At 38.4% G+C, this 19,987-nt stretch overlaps 2 protein-coding genes across 2 annotated transcripts; one reads left to right on the plus strand and one right to left on the minus strand.

Moving 5' to 3' along the window:
* Positions 1 to 108: 108 nt before the first annotated feature.
* prdm8a (PR/SET domain 8a) lies at positions 109 to 5,047 on the minus strand. Its single transcript, XM_079600307.1, has 4 exons — positions 4,975 to 5,047; positions 4,702 to 4,896; positions 3,243 to 3,450; positions 109 to 2,453 (listed from the first exon to the last, which is right to left on the minus strand). Exons 1-4 carry the CDS (start codon positions 4,975 to 4,977, stop codon positions 1,453 to 1,455), a joined length of 1,407 nt encoding a protein of 468 aa, XP_079456433.1. The 5' UTR covers positions 4,978 to 5,047; the 3' UTR covers positions 109 to 1,452.
* A 2,363-nt stretch (positions 5,048 to 7,410) lies between these two features.
* antxr2b (ANTXR cell adhesion molecule 2b) lies at positions 7,411 to 19,385 on the plus strand. Its single transcript, XM_079600017.1, has 17 exons — positions 7,411 to 7,878; positions 8,151 to 8,222; positions 8,821 to 8,892; positions 8,989 to 9,070; positions 9,146 to 9,250; positions 9,475 to 9,543; positions 12,357 to 12,437; positions 12,527 to 12,587; positions 12,667 to 12,765; positions 13,058 to 13,127; positions 13,579 to 13,657; positions 14,545 to 14,640; positions 14,731 to 14,781; positions 14,860 to 14,955; positions 15,038 to 15,211; positions 16,090 to 16,170; positions 18,721 to 19,385. Exons 1-17 carry the CDS (start codon positions 7,703 to 7,705, stop codon positions 18,757 to 18,759), a joined length of 1,503 nt encoding a protein of 500 aa, XP_079456143.1. The 5' UTR covers positions 7,411 to 7,702; the 3' UTR covers positions 18,760 to 19,385.
* Positions 19,386 to 19,987: the final 602 nt, after the last annotated feature.

The raw sequence follows: 19,987 nt of genomic DNA on the forward strand, positions 1-19,987 counted from the left end.
TAGTGTCCAACACTATTTCTGCAACAACTTCTGGTAGCCAATTTAGAAATGAACTTTAAACCATTTCAATACACGAATTCAACGATAAGAATCTGTTAGTGCCTTTTAGGATTCTTTCACAAAGAATTTCAAGTTTAATGCGGTTATATGAAACAACATTTTTTTTACAAGTACAATAAAACAGTGATGACATTGGAATGTTTTTGGATCGCATGAATTTGTACCATTGATGCTTTCAAATGGCATTTATTTAGCTTCTTTCACTAAATAAATTAGTTTACAACACAAAAGGGCACGAAATGTAAAATACAGTGTGTTATTATAAATCGGATTTTCTTATTCACCAGATAAAGTTGCTCAATTTTTGACAACTTTCATGAACTCTACAATAAGTAAATCCATTTCACCTGCTAATGACTCCACATCTGGTACACGTTGAATACAGATGTGGCCTGGATCTGGGCCCACACTATGTTGCTGTCTGGGTGAAAATATAAGTCGTAATTTTTAGAAAGTACCGAAGTGTTCACAGAAATTCATTGGGCCTAGAACAAAATGAGTAGACTTAGAGGACCTAGTGGACCTAATTCACATTTCCCAATTGACCAATGCTAAAATATATAACAATGTTTCACACTTGATGAGAATTACATTTCAATTTGAGGTTACCATTTAAAGCTACAATATGTAAGATTTTTTTAATAAAATATACAAAAATCACTTGCACTGTGTGATATATTTCCTGCAGTTGTGTACTTACAATATCCCAAAAGTTCCCAAAGATTTTTAATTTCATTGAAATTCCAATTTTAAAAATAATGGCTCGTCCATGTTCACTTGTTGCCTGTCAATGACGTAATATCCGCATTATCCCTGGTTTCCGCTTGTACTGCCATAGTAACCATGGCGACAGACGTGGACAACAGCGTAATGTTTAGCGGAACGCTCACGCTGTTGTTGTTTCGTTCATTATAGACCATGGCAAGCAGACTTTGGGACAAAAGGAGAACTAAAACGAGGATCGTAGCTTACTGCTAGTCTCATACAGACAAACTAACACATAGAATAACATTATAACTTTCAACACACTCAAATGCAGTTCAGTGGAATGAAATGTCCTTATTCCTTTATATCCGCGGGACTCGCGTGTGGCGCTGATATCTGTCTCTCATTAGCAATCGCGCCCTGCTTCATACCACAGTCATGTGAAAAACATTAATGTATTCACTCATCCATAAACATTATTAGATCCATCGCCATGACAACAAGTTCCATAATTCTGCTTATGTGTCATCAACCTTCGCCTTTGTTATTGTAAGAGGTTAGCAGCCTAGCGGTGAAAAAAAATACATATTGTAGTTTTAATATATATGATTTTGAAAAATATTTATAAGCAATTTTCAAAATACTTATTTTGGTAAGAGGAACATAATTTTTTTTTTTTGCACGAACTTATGCATGAGAGGTCATGTGACGTGACAGGTGATGACGCTCTCTGAACGCTTCCTTACACATCGGACACTTCAGCCTCTCGTCCTTGTGCCTCGGCGGCTGCTCATCCGTCATCGCCCTCTTGTGGTGGGACCTCATGTGTTGCACCAGGTCTGACGTCATATGGAAAGAAATGTTACATTTAGCGCACCAGTTTTGCAGAGGTTGACCAAGAGAAGATAGAGAGGGAGGCAGTAGCGTCTGCAAAGGAGTAGCGCGCGGTTGCTGCAGCCGGGGGGTCTTGGGCCAAAGGTTTGCGCTGGGAGGAAGAGACAACTGTTTGGGAAGGTCCTTGTATAGCAAAGCAGAGCCCTGGAAGTTGAGTGGTATAAATCTGGGGAGGATAGCTGTCCGGTTAGGGGTGGTGTAGATGGGAAGACTGGCTGGCATCAGTGGGATGTGTGGTGTGATGCGTGGAGGTTGCGTGAACGCGCTCTTCCTGTTCTTGTCACCTGGAACATCATACGACCCTCTAGTGGAGAATGCAGGCTTGGTCGCTATTGCAATAGGTTTTAAATCCCGCCTGTCTGGGTCTGTCGTGCTGTTGTCATGGCTTTGAGATGGGCTGCACTGGGAATTTCGGCCCTCGCTGAAAGACTTTTTGCTGGCAGACGACCAGGAATGTCTATTCACTCCATTGACACAAAACCTTTTCACGGATACCTTTTCTTCTCCACGGCTGTCAAAAGATGACGGTTCTCCATCACTCTCATCTGTGTCTGATTCAAGAGAACGTCTTCTTTTACCGCTCTTTGCATCTGCGGGTCGATTTTTTTTGCAATTCTCCAGCTCTCGTGCTAAATTGTGGAAGTCTGTGGTAGGTTTGCTACTCCGCGGATGAATTTCTGGGATGGTGAGTTTCTGGGAAAAGCATGTAGGTTTCTCTGCGCAGAAAAATCTCTGGTGTGCCAATAAAGGGAACTCAAAGAGAAAGCTCTGTTTGCATTCAGAGCAAATGAAACCTTAAAAAGAGAAAGACGGATAAAAAGCCAATTTACATTCATGTCAATGAAACATTTAGGAATTAAAAGGAGGTTGTGACTGACAAGTCATTGAATCGTTCATTTAACCGTTTCTTTCAATAACACTGATTTACTCAGAAATGTAGGTTCTGATCGAGTCATTGAATCATTCATTCAGCTGATTCATTAAATACACTAATGCATTCAGGAGCAAAACAAGTGACTGTCTATATGAGGCTATGTTTACACGGAAACGATCTGAAGAGAAAACGCAAAAGTGGCGTTGCGTTATCACTTTTTATTCTGCGTTTAGACGAGCGTTATGGGGGGGAAATCTGCGTGCATATGGTGACGCAAAAGTGTGTGAAATTCGATGTAGTGTGCACTCCAGGCAGCTAGGTGGCAATGTGAAGCACTGAACGTGAAAGAGACGCTGACACAGTTTTTCATGTTTAATACGGTAAAGCTCATGCTTTAACCCTCGGTGCTCTTCGCGTGTCGCTCAAAAATGACAGAATTGTTGTTGTTTTTTGTCAATGAAATTAATGCTATATTTTAGTTTGAAAATGTTTTGTTATTTTCCTGTACTGGCGCATACCTGTGACCTAAACGCGTATGCGACGCCTTCACTGTCTAGCAGACTTTTAAGTTTTTACCGTTTTTACCCTTTTGACGGGAACGCGATGGTGGAGCGTTTTTAAAATTTCCACTTTGGAGGGTGCTTTCACTTTTTTGCGTTTTTAAGCATTCAATAAAATGCAGTTCTGTAAATATATAACGCATTCATACCTTTTGTTTTCTTTTGCTCTGTGCTGAGACCAAGCAGTTTGGCTAGATCTCTCCCATACCAAGCTAAAAGCTCAGTGTTTTCAGGAATGTCCTTCATGGCTCTGAAACATAGATGTCCGTTCTTCATAAATGCCTCTAGGTTTTGTTCCTCTGCGTTCCTAGCCGACTGAATCATCTGCAGACATTCGCTGGCCGCTGATGGGTCGATCTGAACAATGCAAAAGAACATGTCCTTAAGATCTGAAAACTCACGCATTCACATCAAATTGCATCCAATTTATTTGCATAATTTATAATAGCATATATGGTAGATCGTTGGTGAAATGGCTCTATCTTAGTAACTTTAAGGTTTTCTTTCCAAATTACAATCACACAAGTCCTGATTTTCTTTAGCAGTGGTTTTGTACATTGGTTCGAAACTTAAAAGGTTCACTATGTAACTTTTTTTGTTCAAAATGAACAATTTTTAAATAATGAGTAAATGCATCAATCCTTCTTCCTAAACATATTAAAACAAATAAAATAAACGCCAACGCGAGGAGAGTCTGCTGGCAAAAAGAAAACCCGACAGAGCTTGTAATAAAATGAGAATCAACATTGACTTGGCTTTTCGGAGATGGTGAGAACTGAGGGATTTGAAATGTTGTAAAAGTATTTTATTACTCAACAGGTAATTTGCCATATGTATCCCTCTAATAGATTTAGTTGTAAAGTATTATATATTGTGAAGGGTTATTTCATTATGGTTGTTGTAGTCTTGTGCTGAAACTCATTTTCAAGGAAGGACTATTTTTTGTCTATGGCTTTAGCTACAGAAATGTCTTGAGCTAGTCCGCTTGAGATCCTTTCCATCCAAACTGTTTATATCTCGCCTTTGAGTAATATGATAATCTCTCTTTCTCTTATGAGAAAGAACCATGTTCATCTGCACAGTCACAGCCGAAACACATCCAAAACAATCATATATATTTTTAAATAGCTGAAAATACTGCACTGACATATTCACACAAGAGCCAATTATATAGGAATATTTGAATAGATTTTAATATTTCATTGTTTTTTATTATTATTAATGTCAGGTCAGAGGAAGTTGTCATGTGCTTTAGCCTTTATATGTCTTTGTAATTATTCCAAAAACACTTGTTATTTCTACTATATTAAAGTACTTGTTTCACTACATGTATATTGGCCTAGGGCTGTTGGTTACGACAGCTTTTAATATTTTAAAAAGACCTGTTATTTTAGATAAAATAGTTTAAAGGTAAAGTTCTCAAATGCAAAACAATAGGTTCCCATGTGCTGAATGAACGGTATCTTTATCCTAAAACCTTAGGGTATATGTCTTAGGGTATATATTCTGTATAGGCTACAGAAATAATTTTTCATCCTAAGAAATCTTCACTGTGTAAAAGAGTGACAACGAGTGATGTCAAGTCATTCATTAAAGCGCGCGAATTACCTGGAGCACGCAGGCAGTAGCGCGTCTGTCCGCGCACTTGCAGGCGATAAACGCGACGCTGTCCCACAGAGAGGTGTGTGTTACAGCACAGGGACCGAGCACAGCTCCTGCGGGCACGGCGCGAGAGGTCACGACGCTGCTCAGCGCGTTTCTGAGCGCTGCGTCCAGCAGAGAACGCGCGCTTCCCTCGGGACCCTGAGACAACACTTTCCAAATCAAATTCATTTTCTGCATGTTTTCATAGAGTGGATTTTTATCATAAACGCATCTTACCATTTTAATCCACAGCACAGATAAATCCTCTCCGCTGAGTGAGTCCTGACTCCTGATCCTACTGGATGCTCTGAGCGATGATTCCTAAATTATAAGCGCAATCATTTATCTGCGGGGAACAGTGACAAGACTCCGCCCAGATCCTCCTGACCTCTGGTCCCTCTGTGCTCTTATCCCTAATACGAGTCGTTCTGGGTCAGTGTCGCTTATCATGGATGTGTGTGCCTGATCTTTGGCTCAAACGTCTAACCTGACATTGCTGAGATGAGCTCATTACTGTCATATTAACAGCAGTGCGCTCAGGCGTTAATGATCACTAGTGCTGCAGGCTATTATTCACATTCAGATACAGGCTGAGGTGCTCTATCTATCTATCTATCTATCTATCTATCTATCTATCTATCTATCTATCTATCTATCTATCTATCTATCTATCTATCTATCTATCTATCTATCTATCTATCTATCTATCCATCCATCCATCCATCCATCCATCCATCCATCCATCCATCCATCCATCCATCCATCCATCCATCCATCCATCCATCCATCCATCCATCCATCCATCCCTAATGCATGTATGTTCATTCATAAACAGCACAAACATAAATAAGGATATATAAGGAACAACTATGAAGCAAGATTTTGTTTAATACCCCTCACAAGAAATACTGTGGGATCATGATGCTGGGATTCATTTACATGTACTGGTTCAAAACACCATGGTAATCTACATGTTACTTTCTAGTATTTCACGTGTTCAGATTTACTCAGATAGAGTAAAAGAAGTATGAGTATTTGGCGTGCTGTTCGAGGAGAGGGCTCCGAGCTTGGTATTTTGGCCCGAACCCAGAGTACTGTGATAGGATAGGAATGTGAACCAGCCAGAGTGAGGAGTCGGGGTGGCGGAGGGATGCTGAAAACTGTCAGGGAACGTAGTAGGTGAGTCGACTGCGTATATATAGGTCTCCTCTCATGCTGATTGGATAGTTGTGTTGATTGGATAGATCACTTGAACGTGTTCCTACCGAACTCTGTTAATGAAACAACATTTGTTGAATGTATGTTGGTTACATAGGGCGCCCCCTACTTCCAGTTTCACTGGGTCCCCTGGGGGTCCCTAACACAAAACCCCCCAATTCTAATCTAAAGTAGGCTATGGACCCCCTAAAACCGCAGGGTGCAAACCAGAAGATATCCTTTTATTCAAATTAAAGCTGCAGTCCGTAACTTTTTGGGGTTAAAAATTATCTAAAATAAATTTTTGAGCAAGTACATAACCAGCTAGTGTTCAAAACTACCTGCTTTGCTTTAGCTTGATTCAAAATGGTAAGCTTGTAATAACATTGGATTCATCCGCGCTGTGCCGAGGCACAATCCAAAGTTGATAATTCCGCGAATAACTGCAATTGCAGATTTCGAACAGAGATGGCGACAAAGAGGAAAAACTACGGACCGCAGCTTTAAGAAAACCATACAACAAGATGGCATTTAATTTATACGGAGCCCCTAAAGGGACATGATGAAAGAGAGAAAAAAAAATTCAATGCTTTTGCGTTCTCTTGCAAATGTTTTTCTTTTCCCCGAGAAACTTTGTGTTCCCTCGCGAAAACTTTTGCGTTCCGCAGAGAAACTCTGTGTCCCCTTGCATTCCCCCGAGAAACTTTGTGTTCGATCGCAAACTGCACAAATAGTTTTGCAAGCGAACGCAAAGTTGCGGGAACGCAAAACATTTACGAGAGAACGCAATAAGCATTGACTTATTATTTTTCCTCCCATCTCATATTTTTCTCCACCACCATTCCCCTGCTGGAGCTCAGTAAATTTATAATGAACTTCAACAATACGACAAGGGGTTAGACACAAAAATAAATTTTTAAAAGAAAAGTAAAAATAACAAAAGAAAAAAGAAAATATCTGCACAGGCTCATAAGAATAGCTTCTAAACATAAAAACAGCATTGATTACATGATTATCATGGGGTATTAACAAAATACTATAAAAATAGATATTTATCAACTGAGTCTAGAGAAATCACAGCCTTATTTTATTTGTAGGCAGCATTTGACAAGTTTTTTGTACCAAATAGCTCCCTCATGAGGAGATGAAGCTGCGTAATCATAGTTAACCTCAGTGACGTCACGTTCTAAATATTCGTGAACCGAGGGGTCACGTGAGTGGGCTTGCTGGTCTGACAGTGATTGACAAAAGCTAATCAAATGACCTAGCTACTTTTTTTTAGTTGTTGATCACTGTTAACACGTGCTATAAACCTTAATACACAATATAAGTATGATAGTCTGTGTGATAACAATCAAATGTATAAATCGCGCAAATTTCCTCAACATTAGCCTTGTTATTGTTGCCAAAGGCCTTCATTTCGCATGGTGCTCTCAAATCTGTCCCTGCCTGATCACACGCTCATGTATGAGCGCAACACACACCACACTCAGCGCATGCGCACTAATCCTGTGTTCTTCTGTCTGCAATGCAAACCGGACCCGCTTTGAATAAGATAGAAAAAACTTTACGGAATTAAATAAATCTCGAATGGAGGAGATGGCTATTTGAAACCGGGAGAAAACGAATAACAATTCCCGAAGGCCGCAGCAGGACTGTCTTTTTAAAGAGTGTTTTATTCTTCGATGGTGAGCGCGCGCTGTCATGCAGGAGTAAACTGCGCGCGGTCCGTCCACGCGCGTCAACTGCATTTCTACTACTAGATTTGATGTGTTCGCTTAACAGCGACGTGCAGTACATGACAGGAATGAGAGGAGACAGCGATCATGCCATTAAAGCCACTTGGGTCCTCCAACTTTTCTGCATCTCTCTCCTGACTTCATTTGGGAAAGGAGAAGATGGCTCTTGCCATGGAGCCTTTGATTTATATTTTGTGTTGGATCGGTAAGTTTGACAGCATTTAATCGTCTGTATATATGCCTATATTTTATAGGCTGTATGTTTATAAAAACGTGCAAACACACTCTCTTTCTCTTGGTGTGTGTGCTCGCCTGACTGAAATATTATCAATTAAATTAATAACTCCAGTGAGCTCATTATTAGTCCTGGTATTTTTAGGTAGCCTACAGTTTACTTTCTTCTAAAGCTCCCAGGAGCCCTTATATGGCCCTGTTTCTCCTCTAAACTAAAGCACTCACTGTTCTACATCACTCTAGGTCAGGCAGTGTGACTGACAACTGGCTGGAGATATATACATTTGTGGAACAACTTACTAATCGTTTTGTGAGGTAAGAGACGATGTTAAAATCTTTTTTAAGTTGCTTTAAAAACAACACCTATTAACAGATAACTAAACTATCGCTGGGTTATAGAGTTTCAGCACTACAATGTAAAAAATATGGTCAATAAGTTGACAACATATGTTTTTACATTGCTTTAACTCATCAAAATAAGTTAGGCAATTTTAAACTCATTTTTAAGTCAGTTTAATGTAATTTAAGTTGGATGACTTAAACATCCAAGTTGATTGTACTTAAAGTATAGGCAGTGACTTTTTCTTACAGTGCCTGGTTTCAAACCACTTGTATGAGTCTCAACCTCTTGCACATGTGTGGAACTAAATATAAACTTAATTTTAGATTACTATGTTTAACTTGTACGATGTGTGTTTGGATTAGTGTGTGGTATGGTGACCTAGTTAATGTGAGTTTGGGCATGAGGGCACAATGGTCAACCTCGAATAGTGTCACAGTAGTAATTTACTCCAATTACTGCAATACTAAATAGTTCCAGTGTATATCAGACTATTTCAGAAAATACATTTTACACATTTTACACACCCATAAGAGTAAATTTGATTTTTACAAATGTTTCTACTTCCTTTAGCCCGAAAATGAGGGTGTCCTTCATAGTGTTTTCCTCTAGTGCAGAAGTCGTGCTACCTCTGACTGGAGACAGGTTCGATTTCATTCAGTCTGTTGTGAGTCATACTGTCGTATTGTTGATATAAATCCTACTGTAAGCATAAAGCTGATGTTTTTCCTGGGCATTTAGGGCAGATATTGATAATGGTCTGCAGAAGTTGAGCGAGATCAGACCTGCTGGTGAAACCTACATGCATGAGGGCTTAAAAAAGGTGAATAGCTTATTCTTAAAAGCATATGGTTTCTAAAGGCATGTCAAAGGTCATAACAAAAAAATAATATTTTAGGTATTAGAACAAATGGCTACCCAGGGAGGAAGAGCATCTAGCATCATCATTGCACTGACTGATGGGAAGCTGGAGATCTTTCCGCATGACCTCGCTGTGGAAGAGGTAAAGCAGCACAACACGCACAGTATATGGAATATTTATGTTGCATAACCTATGGAAGCACTTACATGAAAATTATGTTCTGAGTTAAAATCAGTCCACCTTATTTTTTACAATTTTGACATGTTATATAGGCATCTATATAATTATTATCTACATGAGTTATTTTTAAATAAAATGTAATAATTTAATGAAGTAATGAATGGATTGGCCGTGTGCTTCCTCAGGCGGATGAGGCGAGGCAGTTTGGTGCTCGGGTTTATTGTGTTGGCGTGAAGGACTTTGATGAAAACCAAGTAAGACTTTTCAACTAAGACATGAAACCTGCTATAGAATATACTATTAAAAAAACACTTAAAGGGGTCATGACATGAGAAACCAAATTTGCCTTGATCTTTTGGTATATAAGAGGTCTTTGTGTCATTAAAACGTCCTGCAAGTTTCATAGCTTAAGACGTCCTCCCCATTATAAACGAATCATTTATTTAATCAAGCTCTAAATACAGCTCGTTCTGGATCCATGGTAAGAAGTGACGTCACGGTACGAAGTGACGTACCAGCGTTTGCATATGACCGCCTCCAGGCACAAGACAGCTACGCTTAAAGCGCAAGACAACTACGCTCACTTCGTATCGTTGTCGCGCCCGCGCGCTGCGCGCCTCACAAGTGTTCAGTCGACGGAGAGCGAGTGGGTCTGTGTACAGGGAGATTACGATGCCACAGATGTGCTGCTCCTGGCTGTGGACAAACAACATCTTTGAATACGCTGCGAAAGATCCAGTCGTCAGGGAAAAATGGATGCACTTTATTTTTTGCGGACGTCTCAGTCACGGCAGTGTTAGTTTAAGCGTTTGTTCTATACATTTAAGGATGACTGTTTTGAGCTTTGCCAGAAAACTGTTGCTCAAAGATAAGTCCGTGCCGTCTATTCTGGGCTCAACAACGACGACGCAAACTGTAAGTAATGTATTTAAAACTTTAAACTACTTTTTAAATACGCTGAAAGATCCAGTCATCAGGGAAAAATGGATGCACTTTATTTTTTGCGGACGTCCCAGTCACGGCAGTGTTCTATACATTTAAGGATGACTGTTTTGAGGAAAAAATCCCAATATGATGCTTAGCTTTGCCAGAAAACTGTTGCTCAAAGATAAGTCCGTGCCGACATTCTGGGCTCAATAACGACGACGCAAACTTACTTTTTACCATGGCTAATATAAACACATTTGTATAAGAGAATCTTGAAAATATGTCGCCTTTCTAGTAGGCCTACATGTGATAGAAAATTAAAAATGTTGCCTTTATCAATGCTGCATCTTCAAAGATGGCCTGTCTGTGCATGCATTTTTGTCCGTGGTACACCCTATCATTTCATTGGAATTAGTTAAATAATGTTAAACTGTTAGCAAATGAAGCTATAGGATAATTATGCAACAATAATCCGTTTTCAAGTGTCTCGGGTTAATTTTTTAATTCTAATTTTATCTTTTAATTGTATTAATTCAAAATAGTTTCACTTTCCATGTGTACACGGGCTGATCCAGTCTTCGTTGTTGTGGTGATGGTTAATTTTCCTCTGATTCTGGCTCAAACATAATAAGGTTTTATCATTGCAAGAGCCATCGCTTCGCATGAATCACCCGCTACTAAACAGTTGCGCCGAATCCGCAAATGTTCTGGCTGGGGGTGTTAATAATTGATGCATAGGCACTGACGTTAGCCAATCATAACAGTGGGCGTTAACACTGAACTCTTAAAGGGGAAACACCCCATAAACAGACTGTTTGAACCAGAGGATGAGAAACAGGGTGGGAAAAGGTCATAAATCACTACATTTTAAAAGTTTTTTGTAAAAAAAACTATAGTAATACTATAATTGCACCTAAGGGAGCATAATAATAATAAAAAAAAAACCATGTCATGACCCCTTTAATATTAAATGCTATCAAACGTTTAAAACTAACACTAAATATTAGTGCTGGTAAATCAATTGATCGCAAATAACCACATCTAACATAAACGTTTGTATATGTGTGTGTGTTGTGTGTGTATGTGTGTGTGTATATATACAAACTTTCATGTTAGATGAGATTAATCGCGATTAATCGATTTGACAGCACTACTAAATATTTAAGACATACATTTTTCACCTATTGGATAATAAAACGGATGAAAAATCCCCAAAAAGTACATTGAAGGAGGGACCTGAGCAGAAAAAAACACTCAGAACACCTTAGCAACCACATAACAGTCTGGCAATCACCTAGAACTACCTATCTACTCTATAGCAACATACAAAAGAAAAACTCAGGACACCTTAGCAACCATATAACGGCCTGGCAAGCACCTAGAACACCCTATTTACTCAATAGCAACGTGCCAAAAACCACTCAGAACTCCTTAGCAACCACATTACAGCCTGGCAACCACCTAGAACACCCTATCTACTCCATAGCAACGTGCCAAAAACCACTCAGAACACCTTAGCAACCACATAACAGCCTAGCAACCACCTAGAACACCCTTTCTACTCTATAGCAACATACAAAAAAACCCACTCAGAACACCTTAGCAACTACATTACAGCCTGGCAATCACTTAGAACACCATCTACTCCCTAGCAACTTGCTAAATTCCACCCAGAACACCTTAGCAAGCTCATAGCAACACCTTGACAACCACCCACAGCACACATTTCACACAGCCCAACACAATTTTCTACAGAAAATGTAAGAATCTAGTTTCTGACATTCTCTTTTGTCTGAATCTGTTGTAGTCGTTGGTGTGTTGCTTATTATTGCTGTCATGGGTAGGTTGTTGTCATGACGATATTATGGTTTTTCTGTGTGCATTAGCAGCAGCATTAGTGTAACAGAGGGATCCTTTATATTGACTGTGCTGGATGTGTTTGTCCGGGCAGGATGATGCTGAGTGTAATTGGATTCTGCAGAGCACATATCCGGCTCATTTTACATTAGCTGCAGATTGATTCTGGCCTGGGAAATGGTAGCAAGATTGCTTCAAGAATGGGCGCATGCAGAGATGTGTGATCCTGAAAAAAGCTCATTTCTGATATGCCAGTTTTTAACGTACACGTGTTCATAATCAGCTTGTAGATATTGCGGACAGCAAAGATCAAGTGTTTCCTGTTGTGGATGGATTTCATGCCCTCAAAAACATCGTAAACTCGGTGAGGTTTAGTGCAAGTGAGCAAAAATAACATTTATTACATGCGTTTTTTTATGCTGCCTTCTAATTGAGTTGTATTTGCGTTTACAGATTTTAAAGAAGTCCTGTGTAGAAATTTATAACCTCGAGCCCTCCAGCATTTGCGTCAATGGTACGTCTAAAAGGGTCCAGATTTGATCCCTTCTGGACTCGTGATCGTGACTTATTTCAGTGTAAACATTGTGTTTTAGAATCGTTCAACATTGTGTTGAGAGGAAGGGGCTTCACGCAGGGAAGAACCTCAGAGGGTGTGGTCTGCACATTATCTGTCAATCAACAGGATCCCTACAGTAAGCCATTCAATGCATTCCATCTATATAAGACGCCCTATCAACAAAAATACAAGCCATATAATTCAGCTCCACAATCATCAACTGAATAAGTGGCATGGTAAGCCGCAATGCTATTATTATTTTTTTGCTAGCAAGTGTGATCCCAAAAATCCGCATGGCCTCGAGTGGCTCTTGCTCTATTTAGCCGACGGGGAAGTTGCACTCAGCTACATCCTTAAATAAAGCCTTTGTGTTTCATCTTGTATTTGGCGGTTTACGGCAATCTCATGCTGCTCTCTCTTCCTTCTAGATGAGAGGCCGGGTATAGTGAAGGATAATTACGTGCTGTGTCCAGCTCCAGTGTTGACCGAGGTCGGACAGTAAGTGGCATCCGACCAGCTTCAGTCGGAGAACACTGGCTCCCCATTCAGAGCTACAGCTGTCACAAGCCGACATGCAAAGGGAACGAGTTCATCATCTTCTCTCCCGGCGGTTTCTATCTCAGTTTCTGTTTATAGCTTAGCTAACAGACAACTGATAAGAGGCAGGCTCAGGGCAGGGCTGAAACAAAGCAGCGTGTGTGACGGCAGCACATTTTTGTTTTCGCCAGCTAAAGAGAAACGCAAAATGACCCACCGTTGGCTTTTCGCCATTGCCGAGTTTGTTTAGAACAGATGAAAGGGATTTTTTCCCCCAAATCGAACAACTTCATTCGTCTTGTTGTTTAAAAAAGACTACTTTAGCGCAGCGCTGTTGGCCTCACTGTATGACAAACTGTGCTCCGCATTTGCCACTAAATCATGTAATAACGGACTTTCCCTCTCTCAACAGATCAATCGATGTGCTCATTAGTCTGAATAATGGCCAGTCTTTCATTTCAACTCCAATCACAATATACGCCACCACATGTGTAAGTACAAAATAATTTTTTTAGCAAACCAACTAAATTTGCTAAAAAAGGTCAGTAAATATCACAATGAATAGTCTAGTTATAGGATTCAAATTAAACGTTAAAAGTTTAATGTTCTCCTGAAACATTCGGCTGTGGATACAGCAGGTTCAAGGCAGTGTTCATTTAAGCATTTATACTATTATACTTTTAGTAAAACTTTGTTTTACAGTGTCTTTGTTACATATGTTACATGCACTAACCATAGCAATAACAGTAAATTATGCATAATTACATGCAACTAACCCTCAACCACATCCTAATCCTACCCTAACCCTATAGTAAGTACATGTAGATGCTTAATATTACTCAGTACTTAAATATATAATTACACTGTAACAATGACACCTTAAAATAAAGTGTAACCGTACTTTTTTATTTATTCGTTTTTATATATATTTTTCATTTTAGTTTAAGTTTTAGTAATTGTTCCATTTCTAATTTTCGTTTACATTTTATTATAAACTAATATAAATTCAAAATTATATATATATATATAAATTAAAAACAAATGTTATATATATATTTGTGGTATCAAATCAATTCATCGCATCGAACAAAAGTTTGTAAATATGTAATATATGTGTGTGTTCATATATATACCGGTATGTGTGTGTATATATGTATATATACACACACACACAGTATATATATATATATATATATATATTTGTGGTGTCAAATCGATTAATTGCGATTAATCGCATCTAGTATAAAAGTTTGTAAATATATTATATATTTGTGTCTGTGTGTGTGTGTGTGTGTGTGTGTGTGTGTGTGAATATATTAATATATACATATATTTTTGGTTTGCTTTATTGTTACATTCATCTTTTCATTTCCCATAGTCTGATGGGATAGTGATTGTCATTGTGATCCTGGTGCTGCTGGTTCTGCTGGGTTTAATTGTGTTCTGGTGGTTCTGGCCTCTCTGCTGCACTGTGGTGAGCACAAGTTCTGTTCTTTTCCACACATTTGTGTATATTAATGATATATTAATAATCACGAGGGCTGTTTTCCTCCACCTATGGCAGGTAATCAGGGATCCACCCCCATCTCGCCCCCCGCCTCCACGTCCAATACCTGTAGGTACATTGGGACTTGAAATATATTTGAATTAGCTGAATTGCCAATGTCTTGAAATGCTTGGTGTGATGTTATAGGAGCCTGAGGTGGACCCTCTGCCGAAGAATAAATGGCCCAAAGTGGATGCGTCTTATTATGGTGCCAGAGGGCCTGGTGGTATTACACGCATGGAGGTAACGCAACCATCCAATGCAATCCACTGATGGCAAAAACATAAGTTCAATGGATAGACGCTAAAGCTTACAACATCCACAGGTTCACTGGGGTGAAAAGGGCTCTACAGAGGAAGGGGCTCGGTTAGCCAAAGCCAAAAATGCTGTGGTCAAAATGCCAGAGGAGGAGTTTGAAGAGCCTGTAATAAGACCCCCACCCAGACCACCACCGATATATCAGGCCCCAGTCCCAGACAACTGGTACACTCCCATTAAAGTAAGTGTTCTGTCAACACATTGGCTTTTTGTGACTGGATGATGTACACAGTATGCAGGGCTTGACATTAACATCCGCCAAACGCGGGTGGATTTCAGCAGTTGTGTGTAACACAGTCACTCCTACTAGCCACTTTGGTGGGTTGAAATTTAGGCTATATTATAATAAATACATTATTTCAATTGTAGCATTTAAAAAAAAAAAGTACATTTTTTGATACTGAAATATCTGAAATGCTTAATACTCATTTTCCACTGAATATACGATACCAGCTGCTCTTTCTCGCTCTCTCGTATCACTGAGTTGACACACAAACCCGCCTCTCCTCACTCACTCGCTTCATTTGCTCCGGATGAATAGTGTTGGTATTGCATGGCTTGAATTTCTAATAATTTTACTTATTCACGCAGATTTTGTGCTCACACCCAAAGTAAGCACACATAAAGTTGCCTCTCAGTACTAAATTGAGCTTATTTTCGCTGCCTATTGCGCTTAAACAGTCAAATACACACAAAATAATGTTTAAATGCCGGTCTTGGCGAATATTCACGTAAACACAGTTATGTTTTAAGTGAATGTAAACAGTTGAGAAAGAAAACGCATGTGTAACAGTATCATGGATCTGTGCGTCAGGTCTTAAAGTGACAGCAGCGTAATATATCTGCTGCCAAATTATGAGATAATATTACAAATATCTATATGGCAGTGTTTCCATATGGTATCAATGTTAAAATTGTGGCCAGTGAAAATGTTGAGTGGCTTGAAACCACTAGCCACAGTGGCTGGTGAGCAAAAAAGTTATTGTCAAGCCCTGATAGTATGTATTGAGCAATGCCATAATGTGCTTTTGTGTATGTTTGTGTAATTTGCATTTGTAGAGTCGTTTTGATGCCGTGTTAGCATTGCTGCGTAGACAATACGACAGAGTTGCCATCATGAGACCTACAGCAAATGACAAGGTACAGTTGCCATCTTAAGTCAATGAGATTTTCTTTGCAAATCTGTATGTTATCAACAGAAGAACAATTGCTTTTGTTAATGAAACTATTTGCTTAGCAAAGAACTTATTTTGGTAACACTTTTTTAAGGTGATGTAGTTACACGTTATTACATGTACTCACTATAGTAATAACAGTAATTAATCCTAACCGTAACTATATAAGTACATGTAGTTAATTAATATTACTCAGTACTTATTTGAGTCAGTACAATGTAACTACATCACCTTAAAATAAAGTGGAACACTTATTTTTCATGTTATTAGATTTGTACAGAAAAAAAATAAAAAGCAAAAAATACTAGTCATTACTTAGCGTTATTCCAAAACCTTCCTAGTGAGCTAAAATTGGCCATTTGAAACGCTCTACATGAGGAACGACACATTTTATATCATACAAACAGCACTCCTCTTACATAAGCCCTATGGGACTAGTTTTCTAAACAATGCTTGAGTTACAGTTCTTATCACCCGACATATGTGATTTCATGTACCAATTCAGACGGGTCTAATATCTCTGTGTTTATTACAGAGGTGGGGAGTGTGTGTTTTCTAGATGTGAGCGATACAGAAGGTAAAACGGGCAGTCTTTGCAGCTTCAGTGATTTGGCTGTTTATTCATTTTAGCATTTTATTCCGTCATCGGATACCATCCATATTGAAATGAAAGCATGCAAAAGGTTGGTGTGCAAACGGTAGCTCAGGTATGTTAAAAAACACATGAGAAGCGTTAGTATAATACAGTATCGGCAATAACAGACATTTGGATGGGATTAGATTTAGGAATGTTGAGTTTGCCAGAAAAACTGTAGGTAATTTGCCCTGGAATCTTCACTGAGGTTGTGTGAGAAAAACACAGACATGGCAGATTCGGACAGGATTAAAGTACCTGTGAAACAAGAATTTCTTTCCATGAAAACTAGTGGCGACCGACAAGGGCTATAGACTCAATTCTCATTGATTTCAATTAAATTAGTTGTTAGCATGTTGCTAAGCTAACAGCATGATACCAAGCAAAAAAAATACATAACACAAATTTTACATTTTAATTTGAAGTTTTTTTATTGATACTTTGTTGAACAAATTACATAATATATTTGAATGGTCATTTCTCTCAAATGGATTTTTTTCACCGAGCTTGTCGCAATGCGTTATGGGATTTCTCTGTTTGTTTTGCATTCTATGACTTGCCAAAAGAAGATAGAGTATTCTAGAAGCGAGCGTAATGTCTCGGCCTACCTTTATAGAACAGGATGCCTTAAAACGCTGCTTACTGTACAGTATGTAGACAGCTCACTAGGCTTTGGAACAGAGCCATTGTGTTGCTTAATAGTTGACTCCCTCATTTGGCTGAAAAGCCTCATTAGCACTAATAAGCTGCAGAAGCGAGGCTGACAGTCCTGTCACAGACAGACCAGATCGAAACACACACATACACACTCTCGTCGTCATATATCTCGTTGTGGTGCTCCGACTGGTCATGAACTGACCCTCAAACACACACTCATCACAGACGAGTCGTCAGGATTACAATCATTAGGTTGACCTGACTGTCAGAGTTCAGGTTGTCATTGATGCGGCCCTCGCCTGGCACTTCACTGCCGAGAGTGACCTCTGACCTCTCGCTGATTTCCCTGTCACACTTAGTTTGAGTTTAACTGAATGTCCTTCTAGGGCACAATGAGAATATTGTTGAACGGACTGACTGTGGGCAACGGTATATCTTTGCACAAATAGACTTGTAAAACATTTTTATTTGATTGAATTCTCTCACTTTCTTAGAAGACAAGAAAAATAAGATAAAAACAAGATAATAATAATAAGACGGAAATATTAATATATAATTTTTTCATATTTTTCTCATACTGTTTACTTGTCATTGGCAGTTAGGGTTAGGAGTGTTCAAGGCCTGTTCATACCAAGTCATGCGTATCTATGCGTATATTTTTGTATATACAGTAATCGTGTTGTACGTGTTTTCTTCATGTCAAAGATTCAGACTTGCTATAAATAGGCCTTAATTTCCGATACTGGTACCTGTTCTGCACTCATGGCACCAGATCTGTCCAAACAGGGTTTGTCAAGCATTAGTGTTGCTTGATCAACCGGCCTGACCTCCATCATTGCTGCTTCCTTACCACCAATTAAAATCAAATCTCTCTCAATTACTTCAAATTATCGTAGATGTCAGTGCGACAAAAATATTGTCAAAACAATTATTTTTTACCATACGAGGTGCATTTAAAACACTCAGTGTGGATGATTTAGCATCGGTAGAGTTAATGTGAAATATGACCAGCGAATGAGGGCATAGCTTGGTAACATGAGGCAGAGACATTAGGAGATATGATTTGTCATATTTCACATTTATAGGAGATAATGGGGTAAAGAGATGGGGGAGATGATGAGTGTGATTGTAAGAGGAGGGGGTGCATGGTGGGATAGCCGGTCCTCCATTCTGCATGTCTGTATGTGTAACAACCTGCTTTTTTTTTTTTTGTGTGTGTTTCAGGGTCGCTGCATCAAATTCACCCGGGTTCAGAGTCACTGACCAAACACAATGTGTCCTTTACTTTAAAGTGAGTTTTGATCAATTTTAAGAGACTACTTGGAAAGCCTAGACATTTTGAATATAGGGTTCAAATGTCACTTTTCAGGCACGAAGGACTGGATATCCACACACCCGTGTGGATACAGTGTGCACTGCAAAGCTGTACTTCTGAATTTAAACTATCAGATTTTAATTCTCACATGTATAAGTCTATCCTGCTGATTTTTCTGCATGTGCTTTTATACAATTAATTTTTTTACGTTTTCTAGGTAATCAATACGGTGCCTTCTTGTGAGTGTATTATGAAGGGGTTTGTAAAGGAGAGAAAATGTAAATTATTATTTTCAATATTAGTAGTAAAGATGTTAATTTTCCAGTTAATCGGTAAACATTTTAATTTAATTATTTGTTCTTATTTTTATATTTATAATTCGAGTTAATCAATAGATTACGTGTGTGATATTATTTGATAATGATGTAAATGGCATTTAAAATGCATTAAAATAAATAATACAGTTCACTTGTGAGAGTGTGATTTATGATGTAATAGATGATTTATGATGAAATGTTAAAGCCTGTAATACCTTTCAAATAAAATATAAAATGGTTCATGAGTTGATATAGTGAACACTGAATTCTTGATGTTATTAGTCAAATGTCCTGATTATGAATATGTGTGATTACATAGTGAAAGCACACAGCTCAAAGCAGTTATTTAGGTAATCAGGGATTAATCTAAAGCACAATCAACAGACTGTTAAATAATGTTTGATAATAGCATGTTAGAATGTCTGGATATTCCAAATGATAATCCTAATCTTTTATATTATGAGAGATTATTTTGGCAAAAAGTACAATTGTGATTGAGATCCAGACATGTTATTTAAATATGAAAATTTAAAATGAGCTAAGTGATTTAAATCACAGTCATGAACACGATTAATAGGAAATGCGTCATTTTATAACATAAACATGTATTTCCCCCCATTATTTTTTACTTTGACAGCAATACCAGTAGCTATGTGGGACACAATGTTATTATTATTATTATTTGATTTTACATTTATAATTGTAACTATCAAACGAGCAACTAAATTTGTATTGGTTTGGGCGGAACCTATTTTTTTTTAATCTACAATCAATTTAATCTGAAATTTTATTCTAAACATATAATTGTATGTAAAACGTTTTTTATTTGAGTAATTTATCTGCATATATGCTTTCCAGT

This window comes from Phoxinus phoxinus (assembly GCF_949152265.1).
Source record: "Phoxinus phoxinus genome assembly, chromosome: 23".
NCBI classification, from domain to species: domain Eukaryota; kingdom Metazoa; phylum Chordata; class Actinopteri; order Cypriniformes; family Leuciscidae; genus Phoxinus; species Phoxinus phoxinus.